An 18174-nucleotide genomic window follows, 5' to 3' on the forward strand; every position below is an offset into this window, starting at 1 on the left:
ACAAGAATGGGTAAAGACAGGATTCGTACGGTTACGAGTTGTGGGGACTGACATGTGCAGGGTGGACTACAGGAACAGTGCAGACTACAAAAAAATATAGAGGAGTGCATTGAAATATGAAGAGAAAAACACAAGGATACTGCTTTGGAGAAGTGAACGACAAACTGTTGACACTGCACTGTTTCAGGAGTTCAACATGGTAAGAGTTTGACATCTTTTCAATGTGAAAAGACGGTGAAAAGCAAGGCCACGTGCAGGTCTTGGTTACAGTTTGTTCACCCTTCCATGCAGCCTCCTTCAGGTAGAGAGCAAGCAGAGAACAGAGGAGGGGCTAGGGCTGAGTATCACTGGTAAACCTCATGTACTAATGCACCCATATGCACAACACCTTTAAGGCAACGTGTTCAAATGTGAAATTAAACCTGGCTCCATGACATCTTATTTAAGGGACTTGAGTCTACAGGTTTTTCTGAGGGTAGAGGATGTCCTTCAGTCAACAGATGAAGCTAATTTGGTTTTATACAAAGAAGCTGAAGGTTAAGTTGCTTTATTAACCCTGCAGGGAAATTCAGTGTCTGCATTTTACCCATAATACAAACACAGTACCTAGTATTAGCATTAGCATTATCACATAATCCACCATCCTCAGGGACTGACTCCAGATCTTCATCGGTACCGTGATCAGAGACAGTAACAGGAGAATTAACCTATACGTACCCGTTTTGTTGAGTTGAGTTTTAGATCACTAATGTGGTCCTAATGTGTATTTTCTGGACTAAAACTGTTTTTTCCTGTGGAGGATGTTATAAACAGCTGTTTTGTCTGTCCTTGTTGTAACAAATGACAAAAATGTCCTCTGCAGCTAATCCCACATTTCTTTCCTATATTTTTGGGAACAGAAAATTGGCATAATTTTGTGTACTGTACTCAAAAAATTGATTCGTCAACTAATATAAAATTGGGGTGGGAAGAGATAAACCCCCCTTTTACCCATTTCATTTTGCAGATTGAAATAATTGGAGATTTTGTGTGGCATTTTTTGTTTTGTCTTAGTTTGTAGCTTTCTATATTCTGGGGTGTGATACTGAAATCTGTGTTTTGTTTCTGTTTTTTTCTATTATCTTAAAGCAGCATATGACTTTCATCACAATTTTTTTTTGCAAATTTGTAAAACCCGAGTGATGGCCTAATTATCACTAATCCATTAGTCTTTCTGCTCTTGCGCACCTGAATCACTTCTCTCATGGTGAACAACTTTGAAGATGACTCCATCATAAACACAGTCCGCTTGTTTACAGAACAAACTGAAACGTCACTCAGGCCTTTTCAGAAATTTTGTCATGAAGTTCATTGTGGGAATGGCAACCAAGCGAAAGCGGTTTCTCACAGATTCAGCAAGAAAACAAGCCAGATTGGTACAACGTAAAATTATACAGTCCAGAAGGGTTGTTTTAAAGAATGAGTATAGTCGGTGGATAGAGGTAAAGGAGACATTTGAGTTCAGCACTCATGAAGAGACAGCGAAATTGCTGCTGCGTGCAATTCCAATTCCCACAATGATTTTCAGATTTCAAACGCAAACATGAAAATAATGTAATGTATTTTGTTTGTAGAATTTCTAAGACCTCTGAATGATAGATTTATGGATTAATTATCAATTTTAAATAGAACTAAAGCCTTTACAGTCACATTTTAAACCTTTTTAACAGGTCCATGGACAAAATTTTCTCCATAAATGGACATGATTTTTTCAAATCCTTTCCAAAAAAATATTAATACCTGCAATTAATGTGTGTTAAAATAAATTGTTAGTGCGTATCTAGTATCATTTTGTGCTGAAATGTAACTCAGCTCATATGGGGCTCAATGATGAGCGATGACACAGAGCCCTAAGCCCAAACACACGAGAAGAAGAAGAGGAAGAAGAAGGGGGTTGTGGGAAGGGGGTTCGCTGTTTTAAGTGAGCTGCTGGCTGCATACTTACGAGATTTTTACAAGGCGCCACACCCTGACAGCACGGAGGCAAGCACACACAAATGCTTCAAACACACCAGGTTACAGTGTCTACAATTCCATAAGGTCAATGCGCGGCAGAGTGCAGCTGTGTGTGAGTGATGCTGACCTGTGCGTGGACCAGAGCGTCGTTGAACAGGATGAACCAGTTGACGGAGAACCTCCCGGCGTTCTGCAGGGTCAGTGCTTTGTTGCTGCTCTCGCAGATGAGGCGGCGCTGAGGCTTACGGAGGGAGTCCTGTCAACGAACACACCCAGTGGAAAACGTAACACCTCGATGACATTGTGTGTTTGGTAGTTATAGAAAATAGACAGTTGACATTCAGCGAGCCTACCGTCATTTTGCCGGGAAAGCTCTTCCAAAAATGAAACGTGTACTCAGCGTCTTTCCTCTTCTTCTTCAGCTGTAGAGCCAGAGCTTCAAACTTAGAGCAGCTGTCCTGAAGCCTCTGGTAGTCACTGGAACTCTGACAACACACACACACATTTACATGGAATACGCTTCACTACATAACACACATTTACAGTTTAATGTTAGAAGTTTAGAAGCGGTTTTATTTTCATTACCTGAATTGACTAGTTTTTTTTAGTTTTAATCTTTGTAATAAATGTCCTGAGGAAAGCTTTGACTTAGAGAAGCTGAAAAATATAGAATCACATTAAATATAATTTACAAAACTACTTATTATTATCAAAGGTCCCACTATCGTGTAAGAAATATATACTAAGGCATATTTTATTAAGCTATTACTACACAACCATTTTATTTAGACTAGAACAGAAACCACTTACTAAAATGAACAAGAAAATGCAGATGCAGTTGATTTTTCATGTAATGCTCCAGTGTTATAGTGGAGTTTTGAATCCTGTTTTTAATTCATATAACTGTTAACTTTCTTTTTTCTATTTTCTGCTTTAGTGTCTTAGATTTTTATTAACTGTTATAATCCTACCATACACAGAATCTATGGCAGTAGAATTATTCACTCACTTATTTCATATTATGATGAAGAAAACCTTATATACAGGCCTCTATTCTGTTTTGATGACTTGATGATGTCACAAAGTATATGATTAACAAAGGAAGGTTTTACTTGTGTTATATTCTGGGACACATTCATGCATGCCTTTAATAAAATAGATGTAATATTACATCAGAAAATACATATAATGCCATAGACTGGGAGCCAAATTAAACCGGCATTGAACAAATTACATTATTCTAGATGTGAATGTTTTTGAAAACATTTGATATCATGTATAAGTAGGGTGAGATGTTTTTATACAGCTTCATATGGAATTGTGACATATTGTGCCTTTAAAAGATTCGCTAGGCTAATATATTTCTTATTTTACACATAACTGTATCTGTATGATCAGTCGTAGTGAACCCTAAACTTTTTGTTTCCATAGGGAATCATTTCAATGCAACACAAAACAATGGATTATCCATTAGCAGAAGCTTCATTCATTTAAACCAAGTTATGATCAGAAAACAACAAAAGTTTGACAAAATTCGTAATTACATCTTAATAACGTGACACTTATTTTTGCTCTTCCTTGTGTCGTTCAGTGAGTTTTAGCTGTAGATAAATAATACTTGTCCTGTTGAATCTGCTTCGTGTTTGTCTCATTGGTCTGTTTTATTAATTATTTATGACATACGCTGGCTTCAGACTGTTAGCTTGGTTATTTGATTTACTTTAGATTAGACAGATATTTGTCCATTTAAGTGCTTGTTGTTTGGATTGTATTCTTTTGTCTGACAATTGGTTTTGTTGCATTTTTAGCTGATGTTCTTCTGAATGTACAGAATGTGTAAACGGCTGCAAGTGTCACGCAGCGTTACCATGGTAACATATGGAACTGTGGCTGCCTCAGGTTCTGTCGGCAACTGGGGTTAAGAGGTTAATGAATGACACCTTATGTTTGATTGTGGTATGTGTTTTCCGTACCACTTCAAAGCACGTGGCCAGCTTGAGTAGCAGGCGTCCGTATTCATGTATGTGACGTGTTGGGAGGTAGAAGAACGCCACCAAGAGGTCAGCCATGGCGGGGTTCTCCTCCGTGCACTCTGCCAGCCTCTGGAGCAGCTCGGGACTTTTTCCAAAGAAGTCTCTGCAAAGAGAAGTCACACAGGTCATCTGCAAAGCCACCTGAGGCTGTTTCATTACTACTCCTGCAGGTGTGTTGATGCATATGTGGGTGTTTGTGTGTCCTCACAGCGAGGGCTTGGTCAGAACGTGAAAACCTCCCATCACCTGGAAATGGCCCACAGCACTGCAGTACCTTAGAGCACATAAAAAGGTGTTTTTATGCAACCAAGGAGGACAAAAATCAGAAACCTGCAATGTTATTCAACGAAACAAAGGAGTTTTTTGTTTCCATACTCATTATAAGAGTCCAGGAAGATGTCGGCGTGATCGAGGATCAGCAGGCCGTTGACGTCGCGGCCACGGCGGAGGTTGGAGGTGAGGCTGGCTGCGTGTTGCCCCGTCAGGTGACACAGGAGGCTGAAACGCCCTGCTAGAGACTGCAGGAGCCCCAGGACCACCTGACCAAGGGCTGAGCTCAGAGACTCTGCACAGAAACAGAGTCAGTTACAGGTGGAAACAAATGTCAGTAGCAGTGGTGATGTGTCTCTGTTTTAAGCGGAATCTAACTGAATCTGACTGCAAGAAAGTGCACCCCAGGGTGTTAAAAGTTTGCTGTTTGCCTAGCAAAAGGGTCAGCTGTTGCGTGTTCATATTCGGTTTTGGGGGAAAATACCTCAGCACTATGGTCAAAAGTGAATGTTACAGTGTGATTGGCTGGGAAACAATGTCCATCTACAACCTGAAGTATTTGTTATTAATCTTTATTTAATCAGGAAAAAGAAGACTCCTTCAAATGATAAATTTCTTATACAAGACAGCAGCAGCAGCCGAAGTCACAGAAACATCTCACATCTCATAATGAGTTCAAAATGCATCTAAAAAATTGGTTCATTAATAACTGATCTGCAAACATTAGAAATCTTTTAGTTCTGTCTCTGTTGTATTTTTTAATATGTATAAGTGCTCAGTGTATTTTAATATTTTTCTATTTACTTTGTCTGATGTGTTATTAATTGTAAATATTGTATTGCAAAACTTGTATTGTACTCATCTGTGTTTAGGTACCTTAAATTCATGTTTTAAAAAGTATATGTTTATAAGCTTGTGCTATCTTTTAGGGTGACACTTCAACATCTGTCCAGGGACTGCAGATTAGGCTAACTCTGGTGCATTTACAGTAATGTGAATTGATGTTTAATGTCCCTGTTAAATAAACCAATAAATAAAAGTAGAAACTTCAGCTATAGATCCACACTAAAACATACATATAGAACACCACCACCAATTTAAATCTACTTCTATGCCACTATATTTCCGTGGTGAATTGTGACATTAACTGGCAACATGCTACTACTTTCATGCATTTTTCTATCTTTCATCATGATGCAGAAAATCAGGACATTATTGTTTCTTATAAACATAAATAACAATACTAGCTAAATGACATGCTTTATAAATGTTGAATCTGATACTTGTGACGATGACAGAAAGCAGAATAGTGGCCTAACTGCTAGATTCTTTTTTTTTTAATATTCACATTCTAAATATAGTGCATAAATGAAAGTTAAATCAACAGCTTTATAAACATTTTTTCGTTAAGTTCCTGAATGCCACAGTATCATTAAGTGAAATGCAACATATACATGAATGCAGCTGTAAAATTAATCCAAAAATATCATATATAAATTTAAAACACTTATCATTGAATCATAGGGAACAATGACTAATTTAGCTTTTCACACTCTATTTCACATACTTTTACTGAACTAAGGTTTTGAAAACAGAACTTACAGTGTATATTAGAACTTTACTGAAGTGTATAATCTGAATACTGCTTCTACTGCTGTCCGTCTTACCCAGCTCCAGCAGGGGGCGTATGATCTGCATCTTCATGTTGCACAGTTTGCAGTAGAACTTCCTTTCTGCCGCGGCCAGTTCGTGGAGGCTGGCGATGAAGCCCATGACGTTTTGGTCGGAGAGCGCGATGCAACGACGGCCGCCCGCGAACACGGCACTCACATAACCCAACTGCAACACGAGAACATACACACTTTTAGACATTTAAACACCATCTCAGAAGTTCTATAACAACAATGAGCCTGTTTACATGACCTTAAAAATCCAATAACTGGGAATAATCAGATAATTGCAATAATTGTAATCCACTTCAGAAATGTGATAATCAAAAAAACCCGATTTAGATGATAAAATACAATCATACTGAACAATGACTGTAATTCACATGCTTTTATTCTGAAATAGTTTTTATTTTTGTTTAGACCTTATTACAGATTTTCAGTTTAAGTTTAGTTTTAGTTCATAGTGCACATGTAGCTTGAGTTTTATTTAGTTTAAATTAATTTTTGCTAGTTTGGATGAGTTTTAGGTCTGGCTTCATAATGACAGTAGACTCAAACTTCTGTTATTGTCTTCCCCTCAAGTTGTGACCACATATTTTTTTTTTGCACAGATGTAAAAGAACAAAATAAATCAGATTACCCTGTATACATGCATGGAGACGTCAAAATATTGGGGAGAAATCCAGCTGTGTTAATCTGATATTTTATAATCAGATTATTTTTATTGTCAGACAAAGCCTATCAGATTATACTGTTTACATGATCATTTGAATAATCAAATAACTCCAGAAATCCGATGATGATATGATTTTTAGTGTGCACGTAAACAGGCTCAATAATGTATTAAACATTGTTGTCCTTACATTCATACAGAAGGGAAGTAGAACAGGCTGCTGGGTGTAACCTCCAACCTGCTCCTCCTCTTCACCCTCTTTCTCGTCCTGCTTCTTCTCCTCTGCGCCCTCCTTCACCTGCTGCCCGCTATAGTAAATAATGGGCTGGATGCAGTCTCCATCAGCCAATAGGAGAGTGTGTCTGTCTCCGGCGCTCACATCCCACACCCGGATCCCGTCAGAGAGCTAGAACACACAGAAGAGAATCAGTGTTAGGTCAAACATTAGCATTTATGAGAGCTTGTCGATGTATTTGGAGCAGTGGTTTTCTCACTTTGGCGAGTCGTGGGACGGTGCTTGGCGTCTCCATATGTCCGAGCTGACCGGAGCTGTTACTGCCCCATGAGTACACCTGGAAAAACACGATCATACACCTATTCAGACAGACACAGACTAGCAAAGGTGAAAAATGTGGCTTAACAATGTTTATAACCATTTAAACCCTGGGCAATTTGTTTCCAGTGGGAGTCATTTCAATGTAACACAAAACAATGGATTAACTGATAGCAAAAGCTTCACTCATTTAAACCAAGATAGGATCTGAAAACCGCAAAGATAAGGTAATATTCATAATCATATCTTAATAATGTGACCTTTATTTTTGCTCTTCTTTGTTTCACTCAGAGAATTTCATCGATAGAGAAATATTACTTGCACTGTTGGATCTGCTTAGTGTTAGCTTAGCGCTGCAAAGTTTGTTGTTTTATCAAATTATTCATGACATCCACTGGTCTGAAACAACAAGTACTTAAATGGTCAAATATCTAAACCAAACAACAGTCTGACTGTTTTCTGTTGCTTGACAATTGGTTTTGTTGAGCTTTTAGTTAACGTTCTGGTTATGTGGCGGTACAGAATGTGTCTATTCAGGGTTCGTACACATTTTTCAAAGTCAAATTCAAACACTTTTAAGGGTCATTTTCACATTTTTCCAGCACAGCACCTTATCAAGGGGGGAAACTGATCTCATGAAATTGCGTTGTATGTGACGCAAGTTCATATGCATGTGGCGTGCCATACATATCGCCATTTTCAACCTTTGTATTGTTATTTCATGGCATTCGATCACGTGTTAATTTAGGCCAAGGTCTTCAGTTCACAAATGTGTGAAGGAGAGGTACCGCAGGTCTTTCCATCCTGTGGCATGATCAGCATGTGCACAGCTGTAAATAGTACATATAGCTTTTTTGATTTTGCCTTCATTTTTGATTTTGCACTTCTTTTGCTCTTGTGTGCTTTGCTGCTGTAAATCCCCTTGTGGGACTAATAAAGGCATATCTTCTCTTATCTTACAGTCTTAACCCTAACCTTCAGTGCATGGTATTTGATGTGGCGTGAACATACACTCGGAAAGCTTATAATGCGTACAGATAATACGCCAATTAAAAGTGCCGTGTATATTTACGCGACTTCATGATATGTTGACTGGGGTAAAATAAATATCTACAGGAATACATATACTCATGATTATTTTTTTCATCATGATGTACATTGTATTATGATATAAACATCTAAAATTATGTTCCATAATGGCAAAAAGTTTAGAAATTAAAGCAGAACACAAAGTTTTATCCAAAAAACAGGAAGCCACTTGGCGTTATTCAGCCACACTCACACTGAGACAAAGATTAAGATAAAAATGTACCTGGAGTCGACCTGAGAACACCCGCTAATTTTCTTTTTTGACATAAAGTTTTATTGTTAAAAATGTATCACCTCTCTGTAAGTAGCATTGGCTTGGAATCTTACCTAGCTGAGTTCATATTAAAAATCAATAAATCAGTCGCATCACAGAGTTCTAATTGCAAGCACTTTCAAGCACTTCAACAAAAATTCAAGCACTTTTCAGACCTTGAAAACACATCGTTGAAATTCAAGCATTTTCAAGAATTTCAAGCACCCGTACGAACCCTGCTTATTGCAGTAAGCACTGCATACCGTTACCATGGCAACACAGGCAGAATTGTGGGCACTGTGGGCAACTGGGTTTAAGAGGCTACAGTGTAAACAAAATCAAAATGTGACTGACCTGAGACTGGGCGGTCACAGCGAGGGAATGGTGAGCGCCCGCCGCCACTCGCACCACCTCCTTATTGGTCAGGCTCTTGATGCACAGCGGCTGTAACCTGCACAGGAACAAAAAAGTGATCATAATCAATTATCGTAAATGTGTGTAAAGCATGTTTGGACAATATGACAGTACAGTCGCAGAAAAAATTATAAGACCACCCTTGTTTTCTTCAATTTCTTGATCCTTTTAATGCCTGGTACAACTAAAGGTACATTTGTTTGGATAAAGATAATGATAACAACAAAAATAGCTTAGAAGAGTTCAGTTTCAGAGCTGATATCTATTCATTTTCCATGGTTTTCTTGATAATCAAAATTACTTAAAGGTGGGGTAGGAGATCCTGGAAAAACGGTTCAAGCAAGCTACATTTACAATGTACACAATTCAAAAGTCCAAACCCCTTTCTTCAGACTTCCCCCCGAAGCCACGCCTCTAGAGTACCGGATTGTACTCGCAGAGGGGGGAGGGACAAATGGCAGTTGAGTTTGATAGACATGTCACCATTCAATTATTTCGATAGGCCGGTTAAAATGATTCAATGGTGTTTTTTCAGTCCTGTCTGTTCCACAGGTGACTACAATTTTTTATTTTGTGTTAGAGCATTTAATTAATTGGTTGCAATCGAAGTGTGAAGGGGATTTTAAGCAATATAGTAAAAAATGCCCCAGGAAAACATCTCCTACCCCACCTTTAAGTTCTTCCATCAATATCTATGGCATTGTACTGACAAAAACAGTGCTTTTAGGCATTCCATGTTTTCTTTTCTGTCTGTTTTAGTCACATGATGCACACAGGAGTTAGTACTTGATTGCATAACCACTGTATTTGATGACTTTTGATGGTCTATTAATTTTTTCCATGACTGTATATACATTAGTACAGTTTGCAGGTGCCAAGAATGAACAAACCAAGTCCAGGTGTGATGAGCTGACACCGTGCAGTGCATACCTGGCCATGTTGTCTCTGTGGCCCAGCTGTCCATGCTCTCCGTGGCCCCAGCTCCACACCTCTGTCTGTAGGGTGGGCAGAACCTCCTGGGCCTCATGGGCAACTCCTCCTAACGGGGTGAGGGCGACAGCACGCATCCTGGGACGACCGGCCTTCCTCAGCAGCCGAGGGGACACTGGAGAGGAAACGGAAGGAAACATTATCTACGGTCTCATTTTTTTTTTTTTTCTCTGACTACTGACATGAAAAATAAGGGATATGGTACCAACTGTTGGAACTGATTGATCTGCACAAGTTAGTGAAACTTTGTCAAAACAAGCAAAAGAAGGGAAAGAACATGGACCTGAAAGTAGCAGAGATTCAAGGTTCAGCACAACAGATCAATACGTGTTATCAAACGACAGCAGAGACAGTTTACACAGGTCACGTCACACACACGGTGTCAATACAGCAACGCACAAAATGACAGGAAGCAAACACTGACATGACACAGGACTAAGGATCTGCACGGATATTTGATTAGTCAAAACAGTACGCACAGTCCAAATCAAGGAGGAGATTTACGTTGTACTTCAGAGAGAAGTAGAAATAAAGTTTATGGCGCTGTTTTTGCTCAAGTGCTGCATATGTGAAACAATGTCTGAAAAGTAAATAAATAAGTAAATAAACAAATGAAAAGGTTTTTTTTTTTTTATTTCTCAGAGGAAGACTTTTTTTAACATCTTTTCTCAATATAATAATGTGTTTGCTCAACCATTATATTTTAATTTCTTTTATGGTTCACTGTAAATAATAACAGTTGTGTAAAACTGTACTAAAAGAAGCATACCATTACAGGTATACTGTTGTTCTTATTCTGAAATATACTTTCATGGAGTTTCATGACGTTTCTCATCTAGTGAAAACTTTGGCTGACTCATGGTTTAACTGTGTGAAAATAAAGTGTGAGTGTTTTTTTTTCTGGATCAAGATTGATTGCTGAATCTCCTCATACAAGTCACAGGAGGTCAGTTCAAACACAAATGATGAAACCCACAGCAAATGGTGTTGAGTATATCTGCTGAGAAACGGCAGATCTGACGATACGAGGAGGAAAAGTCGATCCATCTCCTCATTATATACATACACTTGTCCCTGCTCGGAGCCGCATAGAAGCCATGACTTTGTATTTTCCTCTCTTTGCACCCAAAACTTTCCATAACAGAAGAGAAAATAACTATGACTTTAAAAGGTCTGAATGCGACACTGCAGCCTTTCTTGCTGCGACACTCGAGGCAGATTAACAAAGCTGGAGGCTAAGTATCCATGTGCATTCCTCTGAGCATTCCTCTGTGTTTTTAATCTCACAGAGGCAACCATTCAGTTTGCATGACCTTGCATTAAACACAAGCCCAAAGCAGAACAAAAAGCTTGAAGTCAGATTCACACATTGCTGTTTCAACTAAGTGGGATCCATTGTTTAAAAAGTGAAAGACGCTGCCAAAGCTGCTCTGCTTTGTAGAAACAGTTCCTCTGCTGTGATTTTCTTTATTCTCTGTTTCAGATTAAGTCAGAACTGGAATTACATCCAGTAACTAGTATTTCCTTCTACTGCGTGCACTGCCTAATGCACACAACATATATATTTCAAGTTTGTCTATGTCAACACCTTTTGGACATGCATGTCACCATTGCTGTCAAGCAAAATAAAAAATATAATTTTGGGAGAAAAAAAATGTTCTCTTTAAGCACAAAACACGTACCAAATCTGAACAAAAACTGTGGCTCAAAAACCGAAGTATGGACCAAACCATGGGCTAACTGTATCTTTGCACCCCTAATGAAAATGTAACAATAATCTATCCATTGTTTTCTGCACATCTGGGTCCAGGTCTCAGAAAATCCCAGACTTCAGCCTCCCCAGCCACCCCTTCTAACTCCTCCAGGGGTATTGCCAGCTGAAGGATATAATCCCTCCAGTGTGTCCTGGGTAAGCCTCGGGGTCATCTTGAGTTTGGACATATGAAAAACATCCACACCAGATGACTGAACCACCTCTGTATTCAAAATGTCAGAGCAATCTGAACCAAATTTGCAATTCTCTAACTCACTGCTAGTAACAGTACGGAACAACCTGCCAGTCTTTGGTCTCAACCCACATGGTTCACTTCCTTTGCAGTATCAAAACAGATAGAATCAGACTTTCATATCAACTATAGGAAGTCACACAAGGCTAATTATGCCAAAAGACCAAAGAAGAAAAAAAAACAAAAAAATACTGAGCCAAATTAATAACATAATGTGGGTAGATCATGCAAAGTTGGCTCCTAAAATTGCAGTCTGAAACAAAACTACCGAAACTAAGCAGACCTAATGTGTATAAGATCAAAGCCCTGATTAAATCTTTAGTTCAACCCATCTTAAAAACTTAACAGACAACATGTCAAAAGTGCAGAGATCCATCTACATCTTTGAAATGGACCCTGAGCTTCCACAAACCATCAGCTGTGGCGTCCTCTTAGTCCAAAAGGTGATAATGAGCTGGAGATGGCATGCACAATGTTAAAGATTCAACACTGAGCAAAGCACGCCATGAGGACAAGACCTAGTGTGTTCACAAACTGGATGATGAAGCCTTCAGCAAAGACAAACACACATGGAGCTATACATGCGCAAGGCGTACTTACGCAGCAGAGAATAGGAGGAGGATAAGAGGTGAACAGCGTATCTACCCTGTGACAGGAGTCCCGGGAGAGAGAGGCGTCTTCGCAGGCCTTCAGCCTCCTCCTCACGGATGTCGCCTGTGCTCGAGCTCTTCTTGGCCTGAACCGAGTCCTCCTGGCGGACACGCTCTGTGGTGTTATCGCCCACTGCAGTCGGGACAGTCCCCGTGAGCCCGACGGGTACTCCAGACTTAGACAACCCCGAGGGCAGGTAGAAGTTCATCATCTTTTTGAGGGATAAGGCCTCATAAGTGGATGCGACTCGCTCTCCTACTGCAGAGGCACATGAAGCCACCAGGTTGTTGAGAGTGGAGCCGGAGCTGCTGGACGGGGATGTGGACAAGGGCACCGAGTCTGCAGAGGACTATCAGAAAAACACAGATCAGGTGAAAAAGTTTAGAAAGAGAGATTTGGTGATTTCTTGGTATTCGACTGACAAGTAGTTTATGAGTCAGAACATACAGATTTTATATTTACACAGATATGTTACATTATAGGTGTTGAAAGATAAAGCCTAAATGTCCAAATAAATGCTCTGCTGTTTAAAAACATTCTGAATTAAAACCATCTAAGAAGTTTATGTGAAAAGCATAAATTTTAGACCAACACTGTTTATTCTTTCTATTAACCCTTTTATTGTGTTTGGCCCAAATTTGCTCAAATTTCTTCTGGAAGTTTACACGTCCAAAATATGGAGTTATGTTTTTCTGGTTACAACAGGGTTATTTTCACATGCAAGAAAAGTAGACCATTAAGTATAAAATGTGCCATTTTGTAAATTAAAACCCTGAACAACCAAAAAACTTTTTAAGCTGAATGTGGTCATGGAAATGGAAGAAAAATAAAGCACATTTCACTGGATAATTTGTAATTTTTCAGCGCTTTTGTTAACTCTTTCCTACATTACATTACCACAGTTCAATTAAAGGTACATTATTTGCAGTAATGACTCCAACTCTTAACTGTTGTGCTGTCGTGTTTTCTAACATATGTTAGGCTCAATAAATGCTGCTTTCTGCGCTGTAGGATAAATAAAGTCTTATCTTATCTTATCTTATCTAATGAATACAAAACATGTGGTTACAAAGATATTTGCCAATAAGCTACAGTTCAGGGAATAGTTCACAGCTTAATCCTTATGGTTTTTGTCATTTTGTTTTGACTTTCACCACAGTGGACAGTTACATTTTACACTGAAATGGTAGGTTCTCTTAAAGCAGTGATATGTTTAATGGATGTGTTTGTCCTTAAAAAATTAATACCATTACATTTAAAACTGTTGAGGAACGGAATCCACTATGAATAGATGTGTATTATGCTAAAGAAACAAAATATTTTAAAAATCCAATTGGATATGTTTTATTTCAAGAATACCACTAGCTTATTAACTCTTCATGCATGAGAGGGTTGATGAATTCAAACCCAAATAGTGTAAACCCTTTCTGAACACACTATGGAATATATTTAAGATAATCAAGTCCATTAAGATGCTGTTTTTGTTACCAGCAGAGTGTGCAGTCCTCCCTTAGCCATCTGTTCTGCTTGCGTGTGGTCTGACAGTTTCTGCAGGTAGTCTTTGACAGCCTGTTCATCTGGGTACGGTGAACTCTTGGCCCCCGCTGGAGCACCGTTACCTCCCTTTGTCTGAGCTGTGGGCTCCGACTCTGACACATGAAGCACTCCGTTAGGTATAGCTGTGTCACCTTTCTCCGAGTCCTTAGAGAGAGCAGTAACTTGAGTGGGTGTTGCTGGCACTGCACTGGAGGTGTACGAGGGGAGGACCGGCTCAGACGGGGATGTTTTTAGTCCTTGGGTGGGGGCAGGAGCCTCCAGTTTGGCCTCATCCTCTGTGAGTTCAACGCCTAGGGGGCAGTAGTGACTGTCAGAGATGATAACGTGGTCCTCTTTGTCCGTCATGGTGTATAACAGTTGGTGACAGTGACCGCATTTGTCCGCAGGGGGGCGCTGGACGTCATTCGGGCCGAGGCAGCGCACCAGAGCCAGGCTGTGTGAAGACCCACAGGCCACCTGGAGCACATACCGGCCAGCTAAATGTTCCACCTTCTGAGGTTTCCACACTGGAAACACTGCAGCGCTCAGTCCCAGCTGGTAGCCGCTGCCCCATGCCCACACCTCCCTCTGCACCGACAGAGCCAGGGTGTGCTGCCCCCCGCAGGACAGCTCCAGCACCGGTACAGTCTGTGGGGCGCTGCTGTCGGAGTCCAGCAGAGCCACGGGGGTCGGGTTAGGGACGATGCTCAAGCCAGACAGACCGCACTGCCCCGCACCGTTGTCCCCCCACATGTGGACGCCACCATCCTCAGTCACAGCCCCACAGTGAAAACTTCCGGCTGCTACGGCAACCACACGCTGGCCACTGAGTGCATTCTCTAACAAGGGTTTCACCTGCTCCAAGATAGGACTTTGTTTCCATGGCAACTCTCCAAAGCTGTACACCTGTCCTCCTAAAGGGCGGGTCCAGAACAGAAAAAACATTTTAGAACAGGAACATAGCAGTGACAACGTTAAACACTGCCAATGATAAAGTTGACTTAAGGAAAGAAGTTCAATTCATAAAGCACATTTTACACTCAGGTAGTTTTCAGTTAAACAAAATCACAGTTAAACAATATGAAGTTTAGTATGAAAGGTCTTCTGAGAAAGCAATAGTCTCAGCTTTATGAATTAGCCTTTACTTACTTATTTATTCATTTATTTAACATTCATTTTACCAGGTAGGTCAGTTGAGAACCAGTTCTCTTTTATAATGACGACCTGGCCACTAGGCAGCATAGTACGCACATAAACAAAACAAAACAAAAACAAACCAAAGACACAAGTTACAAGTTCAAAGTCACATAACAAGCCTTAATAGTGCTATTTCTCACAGTTGTTACAAAAAACTTTAATAATTGTCTGTGTCCCACTTCAGAGCAACCCTTGTACCTTCCACCAGCAGGAGTCCATGATGTGTTCCCAGTGCAACCTGCAGGACGGGCCGGGGAAGAAGCAGCCTCTCTGGGGTAACGCTGCAGGAGTAGCCCTGCCACAAGTGGAGCAGACCTCGCTCTCCGCCGCCATCATCCCCAGAGCTGAAAAACAAGAGTATTTGACTGGAATGATCTGTTTATTAACTTAATTCATTCTTTTAGATATTTATTACTTTGACTTATGTAATCAGTTCAGCTGAACTACTTTCTACTAAAATCCAAAATGGTTAATATCAAGCACTGTCATATTGACCAGTTCATCAGCTTTCAACTGTTAGGAACTATACCTATTATGTCTGCCCTTAAAAATCTACTACCAGTCTACTTCTGATTCCTTTATAGCTGCCACAGTGGTTTATCATTTTCTAACAGTAGATCCCTAGTGGAAAAAGTCTGAGACATACTGTTCTATCATTTATTTACTGACTGGACAATTGGCTCAGTATTTTCTTGTAAAAATCAGTGTTAAATTTAAAAGGCATAAAATGTGCTGGAGCACTCAACTCAAAGGAGTTAAGGTATGACTGACAATAACCGATTTCATGGTTACACAATGTTCTTCATTCAGTAGCGCCAGATAAGTAACACGCCTATGTGTTTGAAGAACAGAACTAAACCAATTTTAACACTACTTTAGTTCCGAAGAAAAGAGAGATTGGAGATCAGTAGGTGTGGGTGGCTGACAAAGTGGCAGCAGGTCTTCAACATTCAGTTCTCCCTCCTCCATCTGAACAACAGTTGTTTTGTAAATGAAAGCAGAAGTGAGCACAACTCCGTCCGTGGGCGATGTCACATGGGGATCACATCCAGCCAGCCATGTGCAAAAGTAACACTTGATCAGAATAATCCTCTTTAGAAGGAGAGCTGGGACCTACCTCTTCCTCTGGGTTTCCATCTGGGGGGGTTCTCCTAGTCCTTCATCACCATGTCCGTGCTGATGCTGCTGCTGTCAACGCTTAAGGCAGACCTGCAGTGCAAACAAAAACACACTTATCGCTGAGAGCTGCCAAATACTCCTTACTCACAAAGCAAACAGTCAAGGAGATTAAGCTAACGTCTATTTAGCACGCCATTAACAGCAGTTAAAGGGGAAAACCTGTAGGAAGCCCCTACAACTCCACGCCAACTGAGTGGAGTGTCAAAATGAAAGCAGCTATGGTTTCATTTTCGTGTTCTTGAACTTAGATTCCCGCCAGTCACAGGTAACAAACTCAGTCCTACGTAGAGTATAAAACCTCTGATGTTTCTATGAACCAATACGTTAACATTAATGTGGCTAGCTAACATTAGCTAATCAATCCAGCTACCTAGCCAAACCGCTAGCCCTTACTACAGGTGTCCCTTTTATATCTTATCATATTTTCTGCAATAAAAACATATCTTACCAGTTGGCTCCTGTTGCCACTCCTTAAAGTACACTGTCACACGCATAAACAGTACATAACTGCGCTTGTTAAGTTGTTAGCAGCTAAACATCGCTGTTTGGTTGCTGATTGTTCATGGTAATGTTGACACTGAGAGGCGCCGCTAAACTCAAAGATCGTCTACAAAGTACAAAGGCTCACCCAGCGGTAATTTTGTGGCAGTTCTGGGTACCTAAAGTCATACATGATTGAGAATAATTATTGTATGGTAAAAAAAAAAATATATATATATATGGAACTCTATATGTACTTTAACATGTTTTAATATGCCATTTTGAAAAGAAATTATCGTCCTTCAGGTTTACGGTTGTCTACGATTCGGTACGCTAAAGTCGTTGAGAGTGAGTGCTCTGTCATAGTCCGTCCTCTCGGTTGTCGCTCAGCTGCTGCTGTTGTTGTGACAGATCGGACGGAATCCGGTGAGGCTCAAAACACATAGCACAAAACGTGTAAATATATTGGGGAGTGTTATGCAATAGTTAGTTAATGTTTTTACATCTACCGTTTGATAACTACGACTGACACAAGTTTCGTTTCTACAAAATGTACTACCTACGTGTAAAAAAAAAAAATCCATGTTTCTTAGATACACTGAAGAACAATTAGAGGCATTGTATCGGTTTCACAGACTTGTATTGACAAATTAATCACATTTAAGCAAAACCTCCATTTGTGTCACATTTACAGGGGAGTGAATTGATTTAAAATGTCCCTGTCAAATAAACCAATAAATCATATTCTTAAAATGTTTGGCCTCGAAAGTAAAGAAGCAAAGACACGACAAAGACATAAAAGACTGAACTAGACAAAAATGTTCTGAAAGATGCAATAGGACCAAACAGATGCACAACACTGAAATATTAAAACTGATCTGTACAATAGAGTGAAATTAATGTTGCTTATTTTAAATCTATTGTTTTGTTTTAATTAAAATTGTCATAATTTATTCACTCTTTTCCTGTTGTTTTCTGCCTCATTTTCCCAGTTTTCAACACATCAGTGTCTGCGTTCTACTGTTGGACTTATAGGTTACGTTTTTATTTAATAAACTGTTCTGCTGTCTGCAAACATCAAGTCTGCGCCTGGGTCCTTCCCTCTTTGGAAATTCTGACAGACATTAGACTGAATTAATAGTATTCACCTTACCTTTGTATTAATAACCATAAGATTCAGCTCAC

General features: G+C 39.8%; 1 protein-coding gene across 4 annotated transcripts in view; it reads right to left on the minus strand.

The window, feature by feature from the left end:
* Positions 1-17119, minus strand: part of als2b (alsin Rho guanine nucleotide exchange factor ALS2 b) — a 33326-nt gene extending 16207 nt beyond the window's left edge. Inside the window, exons 1-16 of one of the 4 annotated variants that reach the window (XM_030150902.1) lie at positions 16958-17119; positions 16448-16539; positions 15529-15674; positions 14086-15047; positions 12547-12946; positions 9881-10055; positions 8891-8987; positions 7136-7213; positions 6832-7047; positions 5966-6137; positions 4404-4593; positions 4237-4302; positions 3969-4131; positions 2349-2480; positions 2123-2251; positions 1985-2008 (exon numbers count right to left, since the gene is read on the minus strand). In XM_030150902.1, coding sequence (XP_030006762.1) covers positions 1985-2008; positions 2123-2251; positions 2349-2480; positions 3969-4131; positions 4237-4302; positions 4404-4593; positions 5966-6137; positions 6832-7047; positions 7136-7213; positions 8891-8987; positions 9881-10055; positions 12547-12946; positions 14086-15047; positions 15529-15674; positions 16448-16467 — 2970 coding nt within the window. In that variant the 5' untranslated portion in view covers positions 16468-16539; positions 16958-17119. The remainder of the gene's footprint in view (positions 1-1984; positions 2009-2122; positions 2252-2348; positions 2481-3968; positions 4132-4236; positions 4303-4403; positions 4594-5965; positions 6138-6831; positions 7048-7135; positions 7214-8890; positions 8988-9880; positions 10056-12546; positions 12947-14085; positions 15048-15528; positions 15675-16447; positions 16540-16957) is intronic. The other 3 variants (XM_030150917.1, XM_030150909.1, XM_030150924.1) reach the window with 3 other exon arrangements.
* Positions 17120-18174: the final 1055 nt, after the last annotated feature.

This window comes from Sphaeramia orbicularis, chromosome 2 (genome assembly GCF_902148855.1).
Source record: "Sphaeramia orbicularis chromosome 2, fSphaOr1.1, whole genome shotgun sequence".
In the NCBI taxonomy this organism is placed as follows: domain Eukaryota; kingdom Metazoa; phylum Chordata; class Actinopteri; order Kurtiformes; family Apogonidae; genus Sphaeramia; species Sphaeramia orbicularis.